Source organism: Phragmites australis, chromosome 21 (genome assembly GCF_958298935.1).
Source record: "Phragmites australis chromosome 21, lpPhrAust1.1, whole genome shotgun sequence".
NCBI classification, from domain to species: Eukaryota; Viridiplantae; Streptophyta; class Magnoliopsida; order Poales; family Poaceae; genus Phragmites; species Phragmites australis.
The window spans coordinates 12911655-12927323 of record NC_084941.1 but is presented as its reverse complement, the minus strand read 5'-3'; the positions used below and the strand labels follow the sequence as shown (position 1 = coordinate 12927323).

The 15669-nt window shown below is 42.0% G+C and overlaps 1 protein-coding gene across 1 annotated transcript; it reads right to left on the bottom strand.

The window, feature by feature from the left end:
- Positions 1-7209: 7209 nt before the first annotated feature.
- LOC133903690 (protein STRUBBELIG-RECEPTOR FAMILY 6-like) lies at positions 7210-15059 on the bottom strand. The gene is made up of 16 exons (XM_062345130.1): positions 14672-15059; positions 13605-13737; positions 13439-13510; positions 13278-13352; positions 13129-13200; positions 12970-13041; positions 12771-12842; positions 12612-12677; positions 12465-12530; positions 12087-12388; positions 11716-11999; positions 10820-11091; positions 10418-10553; positions 7893-8023; positions 7628-7784; positions 7210-7542 (listed from the first exon to the last, which is right to left on the bottom strand). The coding sequence occupies exons 1-16, from the start codon at positions 14772-14774 to the stop codon at positions 7399-7401; spliced, it is 2157 nt and encodes a 718-aa protein (XP_062201114.1). The 5' UTR covers positions 14775-15059; the 3' UTR covers positions 7210-7398.
- Between the last annotated feature and the right edge of the window lie 610 nt (positions 15060-15669).

The window sequence follows — 15669 nt, the reverse complement described above, 5'->3', positions numbered from 1 at the left end:
TTATATGTACTTGTATCTGATAGCCATGTTGCTTAATTTCCGTGTTCTTTCTGGTTCTTAGTTGATAAAAACTGTAGAAGGCAAATGGTCGATGAGTATCCATATTAATAGCCAGGCATATGTGCATATATGGCTGGAACAGCAACATGCAACGTACCCAGGCGCGCTGGCGTACACAAGCCGGACTCTACCAGGCGTACACACGCAAGCATACAAGCTATTACATATGAATATGGAGAAGATTCGGGGTATGCATTTAAGCATATCAGATCAGACTTTGTTCCATCCAAAACGTTGATCTGAGATATTGAGCGAGCCAATGTTTGCAACTCTAGATACCGAAACGCCATCACCACTAAAAGCCTCCGTCGATAGCTGATGCGTGTTTGTCCGATCTTCTAAAAGGTAATATGATAAGTTGATTGGTGAAGTTTTGATGTTGATGATCAAAGGCTTTGAACAGAACAGATCGAGAACCCTCGCAACTACTACACCACTACTCTGTGGTTATCAATCGTGCCAAGACACGGTTGATCTTGCCAAGAAGACTTTTCCTGTAAGCGAATCGAGAACACAAGTTAAACATGTAGATGCAATTTGAATATTGCTAATTACCAATGAAGTACTCGAGTTGGGGTTCCACAAACCGAACAAGCGACGAAACTGTATAAAATAGAATAATCTAATCAAAACCCGAGCCTAAACTACGACGTCTACTGTGTATATATAGGAGAACGTGAGGAGGTCGATCTAGTATTGTGCAACCATGAAAAGAGGCGTGCACAACTTGGACTCCGACCCCGACACAATTACAAGACCCGACAGGGTCCAAAACGGTGCTGCACTTTATGTTAATGACTCTGATTAATCTATAAGGAATTTAAGGGTGATACTAGATCTATTGGAAAGGTCTCATCAATAGCTTTCCAACGAGTCCAAGAACGTCTCAATTGAACTCCGTATGTGAGAGTTATGCTTGTTTTACTAATGTGCTATTCTAGACTCAACCACGACCACGTCCACGGCTTCGACCACGACCACACCACGACTAGAGCTTAGTCTCGAGTCCGAGTAGACTTAGCCTTTGAGGGGTGACATTTGAGTAAGGTTGTAGTGTTTCTCCCATATTCCTAAGCAACAAAACAACACAATACTTAGTAGTAGTTTATTCTCTATGAAGAAAATATAAACAATAAGGAATGAATTCATCATGTGTGTATCCGAGGGAGCCATAGGCACATCATCCTCCTCTTTTTTACAACAAACTGTCATCGGTTTGCGTATAGCATTATCTTGCCTGTAAATTTCTACACAAAGTAAAATACGCAAGGAACTCTTGTTATGTAATATCATAAGTTCTTTATCAAACAATTGTAATTCTCTTTGAAACGATTGTACCTGATCATAATTAGTTGTAGCAGACAACATTGGTACAATGCCGGCACATGTCACCTCTTGCTCCCCTTCTCTAAAAGCAGTGTTATTGCATCATATTCTGGTATCAATTTACATCTTCTGTACAAAGAAAGGTGAAACAATGCTAGTGGTGTATGGTAGTATCCAATAACACTTCATGTCTTGAGAACTATTCTATTGATTGCAAATAGAACTAGAAGAACTTGACATGATATTAATAGTGCTGTTGCAATCCTCTAAATGATCATTTTGTGAAACAATTGTAGGTAGTTTCTGATTTGAACAAATATAAACTCGATGCACCATATATTCTAATTTATCATTGTATTTGCCGATAACATGGAAAGTATTTTTTGATAAGCATGACAAACCATAATTGAGTTTTAAATTCTCCTCTAAGGCTATTCAGATCACAAAGAACATCAAATTAAATATAACCTAACGTGTTTAGAGAAAATAGCAATTTCAGCTCTTTTTGCTCACTAGCAATGCATTGAACATGTTTAATTTCAGAACAAATATTGATTTGTAAAACAGAATTAACACATTCATTCACAAGTTGTAGTTGTGATATAAATGAAGCATCATCACAAGGAACAACAAGCAAATTATCATGTGACAAAGGTAAATCAGAAATATGGTCCACTAATTGTTGCTCTACAATAGTATGAGTAGCGGACAATTTATAACATTAAATAATCCTCACCTTGTGTGAGTGTAGCATCTTTTTCATTACATTTGTTCTCTTTCTCAGTTGATATAGGTGTGTTGGTATGTGTCCCTTGTTGTAACATGTATGGTTCAGCAGATGTCTCCTCATTCTCCTTGTTTTTCTTCTTATTTTTCTTTTCTTGTTTGTTTTCTTTTTCCTGGAAAATATTAGTCACAGGTGGAGGGGCAACAAGGGTTTCATCCTCTGAAAGATGCACTTCTTCTTTACAAATAGATGCATGAGATTGAGTAATAAATCTTTCTCTTATAAGAATTTTCATCTTGTTCCAAGTTCGTGAAACCTTTTTAGATGCACATAAATTCTTCCACCAAATAGATGCACAACTAATTAAAACACAAGCGGTATTCCTAATCTTCCTTTTTTCACACATTCGACATTGGGCAAACATTTTATCTATTACTATTTCCCAATCAATGTACTCCTCGGCACCAAAACCATCATAAGAAGGAGGTGAGAAGTGGATATTACAACCTGTGGGAGAAGATGTAGCAGTGGTGGTGGGGCTCTCAAGCAACTTCTTCTTCTCTTGATCTATTGCTTTGTTGATTTTGCTATCATGCAAAAAGTTAGTAATAGCAAGAGATAAAGAACTAGAAATATTCTCCATTGAAACTAAGAACTTTTTGCATTTCAAAACATAGCATGACAGATCATTATCAATAATTTCAGTAAGGTCAGGTTTAGTGGTAAACATAACATAGACTTGCTGATTTTCAAATTCTTTCTCAAACTCTTTTCTCTTATTTTCAGCTGTCTCTTGTTTACATTTCACAATTTTAGCAGGGATTAAAGGTAGAAAAGTTATTTTCTTTCCTTTATGCATAAGGGTGTACTTATTACTTCTGTCATGATGTGCTGCATCAGTATCAAACTCTCATGATCATCCTAACAAAAGTGAACATGCTTGCATGGGTACTACATCGAAATTAGCACAATCATGGTATGAACCAATAGAAAAATACACCCTAACTGTTTGCATTACCTTCACCATACCACTGTTGTTGAACCATTGAATATAATAAGGGTGAGGATGTTTTCTTGTCGGCAAGGCAAGCTTCTTAATGAGATCTAAACTTACCAAGTTATTGCAGCTTCCTTCATCAATAATGACTCAAACACGATAATACTTGACTATGAGAAACATCTTAAGCAAATTGTGACGTTGTAGCTGTTCCAGTTGCTCCATTTGAGTGCTTAACACTCGCTACATAATGAGGATCTGATAATCCTCTGTGGCAATAGCATCGAACACTTCCTCATAGTTGATATCCGTCCCACGACCATCCTCAACACCTGCATGGTTAGCTGCAAGAGTATATTCATCCTCAACATCACCGACACTTATATATCCACCGCCTTCTGTTACAATGTACGCTCGCTGACTTGAGCAATCCTTCATGACGTGGCCCATTCCCTTGCATCGGTGGCATACAATCCCAGTCGATCGGCATGTAGAAGCAACCGAAGAAGAGCTCTTGGTTGGACCCTGCACACTTATGGATTTGCTTACCTCGGGAGCATGCGATGGTGTCGAAGGTACTACTGAACGCGTCCTACTCGAGAAGGGGGCAGCAAACCGTGTAGCTGAATGTGGGGCTATTTTGACTTATCCCGGTGTTGATTTTGAAGTGGTTGTGCTTTCAAAATTGCTCATTGGCCTCTGTTGTCGTCCCTGCAATTCTTTTTCTGCCAGGCATGCAAGTTGAAACAATCTAGAAACACTATTATATTATTTGTAATCAACTATATCCTGAATTTCACACCTTAACCCTCCATAAAAGCGTGTCATTGCAGCCTCTTCATCCTCAATAATATCAAAAGCAACATAGTAGTTTGTAGCTCTTGATAATATTCTTCTACGGATCTATCACATTGGTTTAAGCACTGCAATTTTTTACGTAAATCACGTTTAAAAGAGAGTGGAACAAATCTGTTACGTATAGAAACCTTTAAAGCCTTCCATGTGGTAAGCGCTAATCCATCGATGCATACTCTATTCCACCAGATAATTGCAAATTTTTTAAATTCACTAGTGCCTTGCCTAACTCTATGTACTTCAGGAACTAAATGAGCATTAAACTTCCGTTTAACCGTCATCTCCCAATCTAAATACCTTTCAGCATCATAAGCACCCGCAAAAGATGGTATGGTAAACTTAACCTTAGCAAATGGATCATCATTAACATTTAGGTTTTGTTTCTAAAAATTATTACCTCTCATATCTTGACGGTTGAAGTCTAATCGGTCCCGTTATCGTGTATCAAATGCGTCTTATTTTTGCCTCAAAATTTCATCATCTGCAACAGACTCCTCTTGCTCATGGGCTGCGCCATGAGGATCACACACCCATGGTTTGGTGGCTGATTAAGCACTTGATCAAAGCGTGTATTGAGCATGACAATACTATCATTAAGTTATTGTAATGTAGGGTTTGTCTCCGTAATCTTCTTATAGATGTCGTCATTGATAGCTTATCGATGATCATTCAACATCATTATGAGTTCTTTCCTCAAAACACACTCATGTGCATCTGATGTTTCTCCTACCATGATTATTCAAAGATAGAAAACAACGAAAGATAAATTTCCCTATCGACTACTAGATGGTGGAAGTGGAGTCACACACTCTCAAACGTCTTACCACACTCTTGCAAGTATTCTTATTAATCACCACAGTTGGCACAATCAGTGGCTAGTTTGTGATACTTTATCGGGTGCGAGTGAGGTAATTGCAAGGGGAGAAACCGTTCTAATCGAGAGAAGGTATAACATGGACAGGCAGTATTTAGTAGCAAGTAATAGCAATAATTGAAATTAGATTAGCAAAGCTGAATAAAAGTCTACAGTACTCGTCACAGTTGCTGGCTGAACACGTTCCTACAACTAGCTCAAGCAAGCCGAAAACTATAGCAGACACAAGCACAAAGTAACAAAATTCGTAATGCAAACTGATTCTCTTTTTTTTTAATTCTCTCTCTTTTTTGTACTTTTTACTTCTTCTTTTTTTACACTCTTTGCTTCTTGCTTGCTTTTCTTTTCCTTTTTTTCGAATGTGATACAAACTCAAAAACTCTTTTACTGTCTTTTCTAAGATTAATGAGGTACGTGGGTCACAAAATTTTTCCAAAGAGCAGGGGTATAAAGGTAATAAAAATATACTCTCTGTCTCTCTCTGAACTTTGGCTTCCTCTGTTTCGGCTATGGTGGTCGGATCCGAGAAGGTGGGCGATTCTGACTAGGTGGTCAGAGTGACTGGTCAGGAACCCAAGTGGGTGGTCGGAGTGCCTGGTCAGACCTCGAGTGGGTGGTCGGAGTGATTGGTCGACGCCGAGCAGGTAGTCAGAGTGACTAGTCGGGACCCGAGTAGATGGCTGACTCAACTAGAGACCCAATCTCGGCTATTACACACAAGGGCAGGCCGAGATACATGATGACTAAACAGCAAGACTCGATACTATAAACTAGATCACGATGACTCGACCAGCAACAAAGACACCGACGATGGACTCAAACTCAACAACGCGAATACTGAAAACAAAATTGCGAAGGCACAAAGTGGTTTGGACAGCAGAAAAACTAAGATCTAAATATTTTCGTGGGGCAATTTTCTGCACTCTAGGTAATAGAAAACGATGAAACAAAAGGGTATAACTGAGATTACCTAACGGACAACCGAGGCTCTGATACCACTTGATGTGTGTTTGTCCAATCTTTCGAAAGGTAATATGGTAGGTTGATTGGTGGAGTTTCAACGTTGATGATCCAAAGGCTCCGAACAGAACATATCAACAACTCTCATAACCACTACACCACTACTCTATGGTTATCAACCGTGCTAAGACGCAGTTGACATCACCAAGAAGTCTTTTCTTGCAAGAGAATCGAGAACACAAGCAAGAATAGGTAGATGTAATCTGAATATTGCTAATTACTAATGAAGTAATCGAGTTGGAGTTCCACAAACTGAACAAGCGGAGAAACTGTATAAAACAGAATAATCTAAGCAAAACCCGAGCCTAGACTATGACGGCTACTGCGTATATATAGGGGAACATGAGGAGGTCGAACTAGGGTTATGCAACTATAGAAAGAGGCGTGCATAACCTGGACTCTGACCCCGACACAATTATAAGACCCGACAGGATCCAAAATGGTGATGCAGTACCTTATTTTAATGACTCTGATTAATCTATAAGGAATTTAAGGGTGAGACCAGATCCATTGGAAAGGTCTCGTCAATAGCTTTCCAACGAGTCCAAGAACATCTCAATTGGACTTCGTATGCGAGAGTTATGTCTGTTTTACTGACTTGCTGTCCTGAGACTCGACCACGACCACGACCACGTCCACGACTTCGACCACGATCACGACTAGAGCTTAGTCTCAAGTCCGAGTAGACTTAGCCTTTAAGAAGTAACATTTGAGTAAGGTTGTGGTACTTCTTTCATGTTCCTAAACAACGAAACAACATAAAAACTTAGTAGTTTATTCTCTAAAAAAAATATAAATAATAAGGAACAAATTCGTCATGTATGTATCAAGAAAGCCATGAGCGTATCAGTAACCACCGTCACCACCGCTGGATGGCAATGGCTGCGGCCACTGCACAAAACCTGAAATTATATGTGTTGCTGTAGGTATACGAAGTTGTGCACCCTCTTCTTTTTAGTTCTAGCTTCGCTCCTGTACATACCCGGTTTACATAGTTTAGCACTACGTCCTAATCAAAATCAAACCTGTAAAGGAACCAGTCAAATCTGATTCAGTTTTTTTTTCTTTTTTGCCAAACTTCATAGGTTCAAATCAAATTTAGGGAACCTTCAAATTTTACTATTCCCAGTTCGTTTCCATTACCGGATTTAAAATTTGAAAAATCCATCCAGTAAATGCGAGAAAAAATTCTTTTGCCGATGGTAACCCTGATTATCGTAGCTGTTCATGGACACTGAAGTATTACTACTTCTCACGGATATTGTTCACGCTGTACGGTAGCTTAGTTTTCAGAAAGTAAGTACGATCAAGGTCACTGTAGGCAACGCCTGCCACATGCTCGCTCTCAGTGTCGTACAACACCAACCTGTATATTTCATTATACGGAACATAGCTTGTGATTATGTACCGATAAAACTTGATTTCTTTGTTTTTTCCCCTCTTTTGTTCCTCTGCATTAGGTGTTAAGGGAACAAGACTAATACAGTCACAACAGTAAGATAGGGTCCTGGTTCAACATAAGATCTATTGTTTCACTTGTTAAATGAATTCCGGGTCCTGTTCATCTGGTCGCCGAGAAGCCTCTTCGCCGTCAAGCATCCTCCTGGTCATTTTGGCCCTCTGAACGAGCCTGACCAGCGCTTGCACCACCTCAGACATCGGAGGTCTGAACTCAGGCTCAGGCTGTCAGCAAAGGTTTGGTTCGTTTTGGTTAGTTGTTAGATCCGCATACAAATGTGTTGTTGTGCAAGGGGAATGAAGCTCATACCTGGACACACAGGGCGACAACATCGGCGAAACGGGAGAGGGATTTGGCAGGGTATAGACCCTTGAGTGCTGGATCAACCATCCGGTCCAATGCATCAATGTCATGTAGCTGGGGAGTCACCCACCGGACAAGTAACTGCTCTGACCGGGGTCTAGAGCTGCGATGATGTTACAAAATATAGTCAGGTCACCAGAGCACCAAATCATCAATCATTGCATAGACAACTGGTTAACGCAGTGCAGAAAACAAGTAATGAAAGGCATACCTGTCAAATGGTTTGTGACCCGTCAAGAGCTCCAGCATGACAACTCCAAAGCTGTAGACATCACTTTTCAGGGTATACTGGCCGGTCATGTCCACCTCAGGGGCACTATATCCAGAACCCTGGTCCGAAGCCTGCAAAGTTTTATTTTGAAGCAACATCAAGAATAGAACCGATCAGTCATATGTGGGTGTAAATCATTTGAGAGAAATTATTATTGTTTATCTTGAATCACTATGTTATGACTGGCAGGCACTATAGCCGACGCAACAAAGGTGGCTAGTGGCGCAGCAAGGTATCCAGAATCGGTTTAGGTCCAGTTAGTTTGTAATCCAGTCGTTTTGGTCTTTGGTTCAGTTCGACTAGAGAGATAATAGAATAGGTTAGTTTGAATCAAGAGAGAATTAGATATAAGAGTTAAGAGATAGAGCTAGATTTAAATTAGAGATGAAGTTAGAGATAAAAGGTTTGAATAGGAGTCTTGTAGGCCGGGTGGGATCCTCCCTAGCTCGCTATATATAGGAGTCGGCCACAGGCCGAATAGGTCAATAAGAGATCGGTTTCCCTTCTTTCCTCTTCTCTCCCTACCCTCTAGGCTATCTATAACATATCCTAAAGTTCCAAGACTTGGCGAGCTCCCAGCTGCCTTTGGCACTGTAGCTTCTGTAGTGTCTCTACCAGATGGGCCCAAGCCCCGGCCCTGGCGCCAGCACCCACGACGCGTGAGGCCTAGAGACATCCAACGTCTTCCCTCCGCGAACCCCCATCGCCGGCACAAAAATCCTCGCATTCTCGCTCCGCCGCCTCCTCGCCCCTAGTCGTCGGTGCCCCGCATCCCCACCCTTCGCGAGCCACCAAAACGAGCCCCACGGCTTCCTCCACCCACCGCCCTGCCCGAATCAGGCCGCCATCGTGTCGCCGCCACCCGTGGAGCCCGAGCCAGCCTCGGGGAGAGCTGCTGCCGCTCGAATCCATGCCGTCGCCACCAGATTAGAGCAGCTACCGCTTGGATCAGCCACCATCGTCGTCATCGCCCTCATATCACGTTGCCTCAGCCACGAGGTGAGCCCCAGCCCTTCCTGTGCCAGCGCCTCCACCTTCCTCTCGAGTCACCCTGCCTAGACCGGGCCACCATCACGTCATCACCGCCCGAATCCATGCCGCCACTGACGGGTTCGAGCCACTACCGCCTGGATCCGCCACCATTGTCATCATCACCCTCATCTCGCGCCGCTGCAACCACGAGGTGAGCTCCAGCGCGAGCGGTGCTCGAGACCTTCCTTAGCGCGCCGGTCCCAGAGCCCGAGCTCTTCGCGAGCCTCCGCCGCGTCTACACCTCCTCCGCGTCCTCGACACGGACGTGGCTAGACCTATCCGCGATCAGGAAGGCGTTCGAGGGTGAATCATGAAGGGGCACCAGGGCGAACAGGTGGAGGTGGGAAGAGACTGAGGAGTGGGAGCCCGTGCGGATGGTCAAGGTGCGGCTCAGGGAGCTCGAGCATAGGAGGCAGGGACAATCGGCCAAGAACATGCTCTAGAAGGTCAAGCTCCGCTTGTAAGCTTACGAAACCTGGGATAGCATCATTGCTAGGATAGTTAGTAACACACTCCAAAGCCAATACGACTCAAACTGAGTGAAACCACGAACTAATGGTGTGCATATTTTTTTTGGTTCAATTGTTTTTTGGATGTTGAATTGGAAATTTGGTTGATTTTGGGAAATTTTGCAGTTCCCTTGGGTCCCAACTGAAGCTTTATGCTTGCGGTGTGGAGGAGAAAGGCATATTGTGTGGTTCGAATTGAGTCTCCTGGTGAACCAAAATTTAATATGGAATCACACATACTTTTTAGTGTCTTTGTTAAAAGTACTTCTAATGCGAATTGAGTCTCCTGGAGAACCAAAATTTAATATGGAATCACACATACTTTTTAGTGTCTTCGTTAAAAGTACTTCTCATGATTCATAGCTGCGGTTGAAAATTTGAAAACTGAGGTGTAAAAACTCAACAAGATGCTGGCAGCTACTTCCAGTATTATGCATATGATGAAGATTTTGATTCTAAAAGGTTCTAGGCCCAAAAAGGTCAGGTCACATATTTGGATACTTCCAGTATTATGCATATGACAAAGATTTTGATGCTAAAAGGTTCTAGACCCAGAAAGGTCAGGTCACATATTTGGAAGAAATTGTGTTGGAGACGGGCACAGCGAAGCGTGCCATTCTGCCTAGTTCTCTCTATTTCCCTCTGTTCTGATCTCTTCCGTGACTACCAGAGGTGATCACGGCGCCCCCTAACAGGTTGCTCAAGCCCAGGCCGGCTGTGAAGCACAGGTACAACTTGAGAAGGCAAGGTCTTATCACACTACATGATTTGTTTGTGCGCTTTCATGTCTAATGTTTACAGGCTCATATGCCCAACACCTTAGAAAGTCCACGAGCAATAACTAATTCAGCGTGGACTTGGGTCTTTCTTTACTATATATACTTCTAAACATGTTTCTTGTAGCAAATTTGCCTTGAGCTTTACCTGGAATTTAGCATCTGGAACAAAGCTTGCAAGTCCAGCATCTGAAATATGAGGATTGAGCTCCGTGTCCAGTAAAATATTGGATGATTTGAAGTTCTTGTGAATTATAGATGGAGAACAAATTTCATGAAGATACCTACAGGAGGGTATGTAGAGAGTAAATGATCAGGTGCTTACAGAGTTTCATGCACCAAAGAGAATGCAGATATTGTGCCATGAACAACTAATTCAGTCAGAAACATACTCTTTTATCAAACTTGTATCATGGTAATGGCATAAAGTGGACAAAAAGCAAGCATTAAGCATGTAATTTTGAAGTATGATTTGCACAGTTTTCAGTAATGTAACCAAAATGAACAGCTAATTATCAGTTGAGAGAGACGAGAGAGATCATTCACTTACTCTAGTGCACGTGCAGAGCCTAATGCAATCTTAACACGGGAATTCCAACTGAGTGGCTTGTTGTATTCATCTGAGAGATGAAGCATATCATGCAGTGAACCATTCCTATGGAAATCATAAACCAGCAAGTGTTGTCCATGCTCCATGCAGTAGCCTGCAAGCTCACTGAGATTGGGATGGTGCAACATTGAAATGTTTGACACCAGCTCGTAGAAATCATCTAATGATTGACTAGGCAGCACAGTACTGTTTAGTTTCTTCACAGCTAGAACCTAACTCGAGTAAAAGGAAAAAAGTTAAGCGATATCATGTGGTACTGAACTGCTTTACATAACCAAAATATTTGGTAGCAAGTAAAACACAAGAAAAATATGATACTGGAATGCTGAACTAGTAGGGAACAGTAGTCTCAATATTTTATCGGTGCAGTTGCGATTTAAAAGACTGAAGTTCAATCTCTCTCATCAGGAAGAATTGATAACTGTTTATGCCTCCTACTTCATTAGGTATATTTATGCAGAAAAGTTATTCCATTCAAAGCAAAGCTTTGCATGACTACCAAAACCTAATGATTGCAAGCAATAAATAACCTTTAATTAGTTGAAGCATTTATATAATTTATGCAATCTTGTATTTTTTTAACTAGGATGTAATCTTGTAATTCTAAATTGAATTTTGAGCCCAAAGCTCTGAATTGGGGGATTTTCTGTCGATCCCTTGTGTACTTACACATTTGTACATCTCTATATTAGTAGAATTTCTAGTAGGGCTATCCCCTACTGTTCTCGTAAAAAAATAAATGACCTTCAAGTAACTTACAAACTCATGAAAACAATTTTACACAACTTTGCCTAGTTAGACAGTAACGGCAACAAGAATAATGTAATATGTTTTACCTTTCCATCACTGAATTGTGCCCTGTACACACGTCCAAAAGTACCCTCTCCAACAAGGTTGTCCATGTTGAAGCTATCTGTTGCCATCTGTAGATCCGCAACTGAATAAACAGTTGCCATGACTGGTGCTGCATTGCTTTTCTTCACAACAGGCTTGTTTGCAAAATCATCATCATCATCAAATGACTGGTTTCGCCCAATCTTGGGAGGTGGTTTCAGGTTAACCGCGGCAGAAGGCAAAGACTCCACCTCTACAGTGGTAGCCTCTTGAATAGGCTTCATACCTGCAGTGTTTGTAGAACCATTCATCAGCCTATCACACTATAAACCAAAGCATCTATTTAGGCATACCAAACATCGGATAAACTCACCTTTAACTTCATTTGAAGGGAATGAATTGAATGGCTGGCGCTGTTCGAAGTGTTCTGGCATTGCACCTTTTCGTTGTTTTCTCTTTATCAAAAAGAATGCAACAATTGCTCCAACAACAAGAATAGATACGGCAATGCCTGCTATGGCTCCAGCACCTATGCCAGAGCTTCCGCCAGAACTTGAATCATTACTTCCATTGGAGTGCTGGCCTGGGCTTTTCTGATGGTTGCGCGAACGTGGAGGAGCCGTAAATGGTGGTGGTGGAGGTGCTGGGCCTGTGCTCCAAGAGTTGCCATCGGTTCTGTAAACATCCACATCATTAGCTGAAGATACAGCCTTCCACAGCATCACGAAACCAAAAGTTGAATAGTACATACTGTAGACTATTTATCTTCTTTAGCTCATTAGGAATCCAACCAGTGAAGCGATTACTTGCAACATTCCTGCACTCAAAGAAGTAGAATGAAATACAGTGAAAAGTATGTAAAATACCCCATTAATGTATTGTACATTGATTTACTCACAAATCATCAAGGGGAAGATTCGCAAGCACATTAATTGAGCCAGTAAGTTGATTGTTCTGCAAATACCTGAGAAGAACGTGACATGGGTTACAGCTTTATAAGCATAAAAACTAGCAACACAAGTTAGATCAAATTAAATTCCTCAGTCGTGTTTCTTACAGAGTTTTCAGGCTTGACAAAGAAGTGAAACTTTGTGGTAGATTACCAGTAAGAGAATTGAAGGAAAGGTCACTGTAGCAATTTCCACAGAAATATAATCAGAGAAAGCATATGATGAAAATGTCAACAGAAAGCTAGACGAGTAAATAGTCAAGTTGAGAGCTACAAAAATAGGAGAGGAAAAGGAGGAAGTACTCACATGGTTGTTAAACTTGGGAGGTTGGAAAATACATCAGTGATATCTCCTGATAGTTGGTTATGATTAAGGTTTCTGTATATACATATAAAATTCCATTTAACCCTTCAAACACAACGTAGAATTCAATACAGATCCTGTTTCTGGTCAAAAATTACTCACAGGTACTTAAGTTTAGACATTGTGGAAATTGAGAACGGCACATTTCCAGAGAACTGGTTACCAGCCAGATTGCTGCAAATCAAAATTTCATTCAGACAACATGTCATCAGACAAAAAAGAGTATAAATGCCCACATCTAAAAGACTTACAGTCTTTCAAGCTTCTTATTTGGAAGATTGTACGGGATCTGTTGGCCACCACCGATATTATTTTGGCTCATGTCTCTGCAATGAATTGGGAAGAAGCTAGTCAACAACGAACACTCCCAGACAAAGGACAGGAGTGAAGGGAAGACATGAACGGAACTCACAGCTCAACTAGTGAATCCATGTTGTTCATGTTGTAGGCCAGATTTCCAGAGAGCCCCAAGCTCGGCAATTTACTAAGGTACCCATGACGAAGAGAACACATTAGGCAAAGGCACAAAGCAACAAATTGAGCTTCGACCCAAGTGCGACAGGAATTATGAAGCTCACATTGCGGTTACTGAGGATCCAGAGCAAGTGATGCCCTGCCACGATTCGCTGCACGGGTCACCACCATTCACCTTCCAACCCTGCAGCTGTCCAGGCGAATTCATGCTGGTAAACAGCGTGTTGAGGGCAGTAACTGCATCGCAGAAAGAGAAGAATTACTACATTAGATATAGAGTGTCACTGAATAAATTTCTGCTATTCTGATGGAAAGTTGGAGTGTTCTCTTCGTCATGGGTACCATAGTATGAGAGGCGACGAAATGAAGCACAAACACAAATAGCAAAAGTGATCTAAATTCCATGTGCAATGATATCACAGATCCATATTGGGCAATTTTACTGGTTTTGATCAAATAAACAAATTTGGATGTTTTGATCGAATTAATAAGTTTGGATCGAAACTTTTTTTTTTTGCGAATTTTGGATCGAAACATTGAAGCCGTTAGCTGAGTAAAAATTCCTTGAACTAAAATTGACATGCCTTTCCTTGAACTAAAACTTCCAATCCAATCATTAATCCAGAGAGTATCCCAACTTTCTCATATGCCAAAATCCCCACTTTCTCCAAGCAAATTGTATTAGGAACAACAGAAAGTAAGTACTTCAAAATTTGGCTCAGAAACCAGGGAGCAGGAGAAAGATGCAACATTTCCCAAAGAACCCAATGCATGTTCTAGCTCAAACTGGCCGTCAAAGCACTGGTATCAATCAGCAAAGGTGATTGGAGTATGCCGACAACTACTGAAGATTAGGTGGCGCGAGGAAACAGTTCGAAGTTCCCAGAACTCCCAAGTCCCAAATCTGTCCAAACCGCCATTAAAAAGAACCATACTTTTGGGCACCCAACAGCACGAGATTCAACTGATGAAAGCAGATGCAGCACCAGTAGTGGAAGATGAAGAAAATCAGTTCATGGCACCAATGCAGCAGCAAAGCAAAATCCCAGCTGAATCCATGGCGCCCATTAAAGGAGAGCACACGAAGCAGAATAGCAACCAATAACTGTAAGAGGAACAAAAGCGAAGGCGGAAATGCGATCCCAGACAAGGCAGGATTCAGGTTCCCCACCATCATTGGCGTCGGTGGTCGCGGCGACCAAGATTTGCCGCGGGGTCCAAGCGCCGCGGCACAGGAGGACGAGCAGCCATGCGGCCCAGGCCGCGACCGCCATTGCTTCACCGCCTTGCCTCCTCCCTCCTACGGCGTCCGGCCCTCCTCACCAGGCCAACACGGCCTCTCTCTCTCTCTCTCTCTCTCTCTCTCTCTGCCTTATAGTGCCATGGGACTATGGGAGTGGCAAGAAAGCTGCTTTCTTGGCTAAAAAAATTCTGCCTTTTGGTTGAGGCGCCTTTGGTTTATGCTGGATCTTCTCGGTATTTTATTCCGGTTTTTGCTGCAATATTTGGCTTTTTTATTTGCTCCCTCGGTGCTGGCGAATTCTTTTGGGTAGTATATTAATGGGGAGCAACAGAGGACAGGGAGCGGCTGCGCCCGGCGCCGGAGCCGAGGCGAGAGCCCGAAGCTACGAGAGAGGAGGGCCCCGCATCCTCACCGGTTGCGGTCCTGATTCGATCGTCCGCTTTAGATCTAACGGCTGGTATAGATTGGCCTCGAGGATTCGGCACCCTGGGTTCTTGAGCCCAAGAAAACGGAATCTGAAGCTTGCGATGCTTTCAAGTACACTTTAAGTTTATACAGAAATGAAATGCATCTGCTATTTGTGGAATCAAATTTCGTGATCAGGGTAATAAACACTATCTCACTTGCTTATCAGCAAAAACACCGAAAAATTATTGGAAAGACAGGGGTTTTACACACAGGTATCATTCAAATTTTTGGCTAAAGATGCATAAAGCAATCTCCTTGTCCAAATACCCACAACCCACGAAGTGGACTCCTAACTATATAGTATCATTTTAGATTTTAGGTCCGGTTGGATACCTTAATCCGGAGAGTTTCTCCACAGTTTCAGCCGAATACGTAACAAACAGTGTTAGAGGAGAAATGTTTCCATATGAATCTGCCGAAACACTCTTAGGAAAACAACTAGGCGCGTGAAAACGGTT

Coding starts and splice junctions, on each gene's coding strand:
- LOC133903690 (XM_062345130.1), bottom strand. CDS start 14,774: ATGGCGGTCGCGGCCTGGGCCGCATGGCTGCTCGTCCTCCTGTGCCGC. Junction 13,738..14,671: donor GACCACCGACGCCAATGATG/GTGGGGAACCTG, acceptor TCTGCGATGCAG/TTACTGCCCTCAACACGCTG. Junction 13,201..13,277: donor AATAAGAAGCTTGAAAGACT/GTAAGTCTTTTA, acceptor TTTGATTTGCAG/CAATCTGGCTGGTAACCAGT.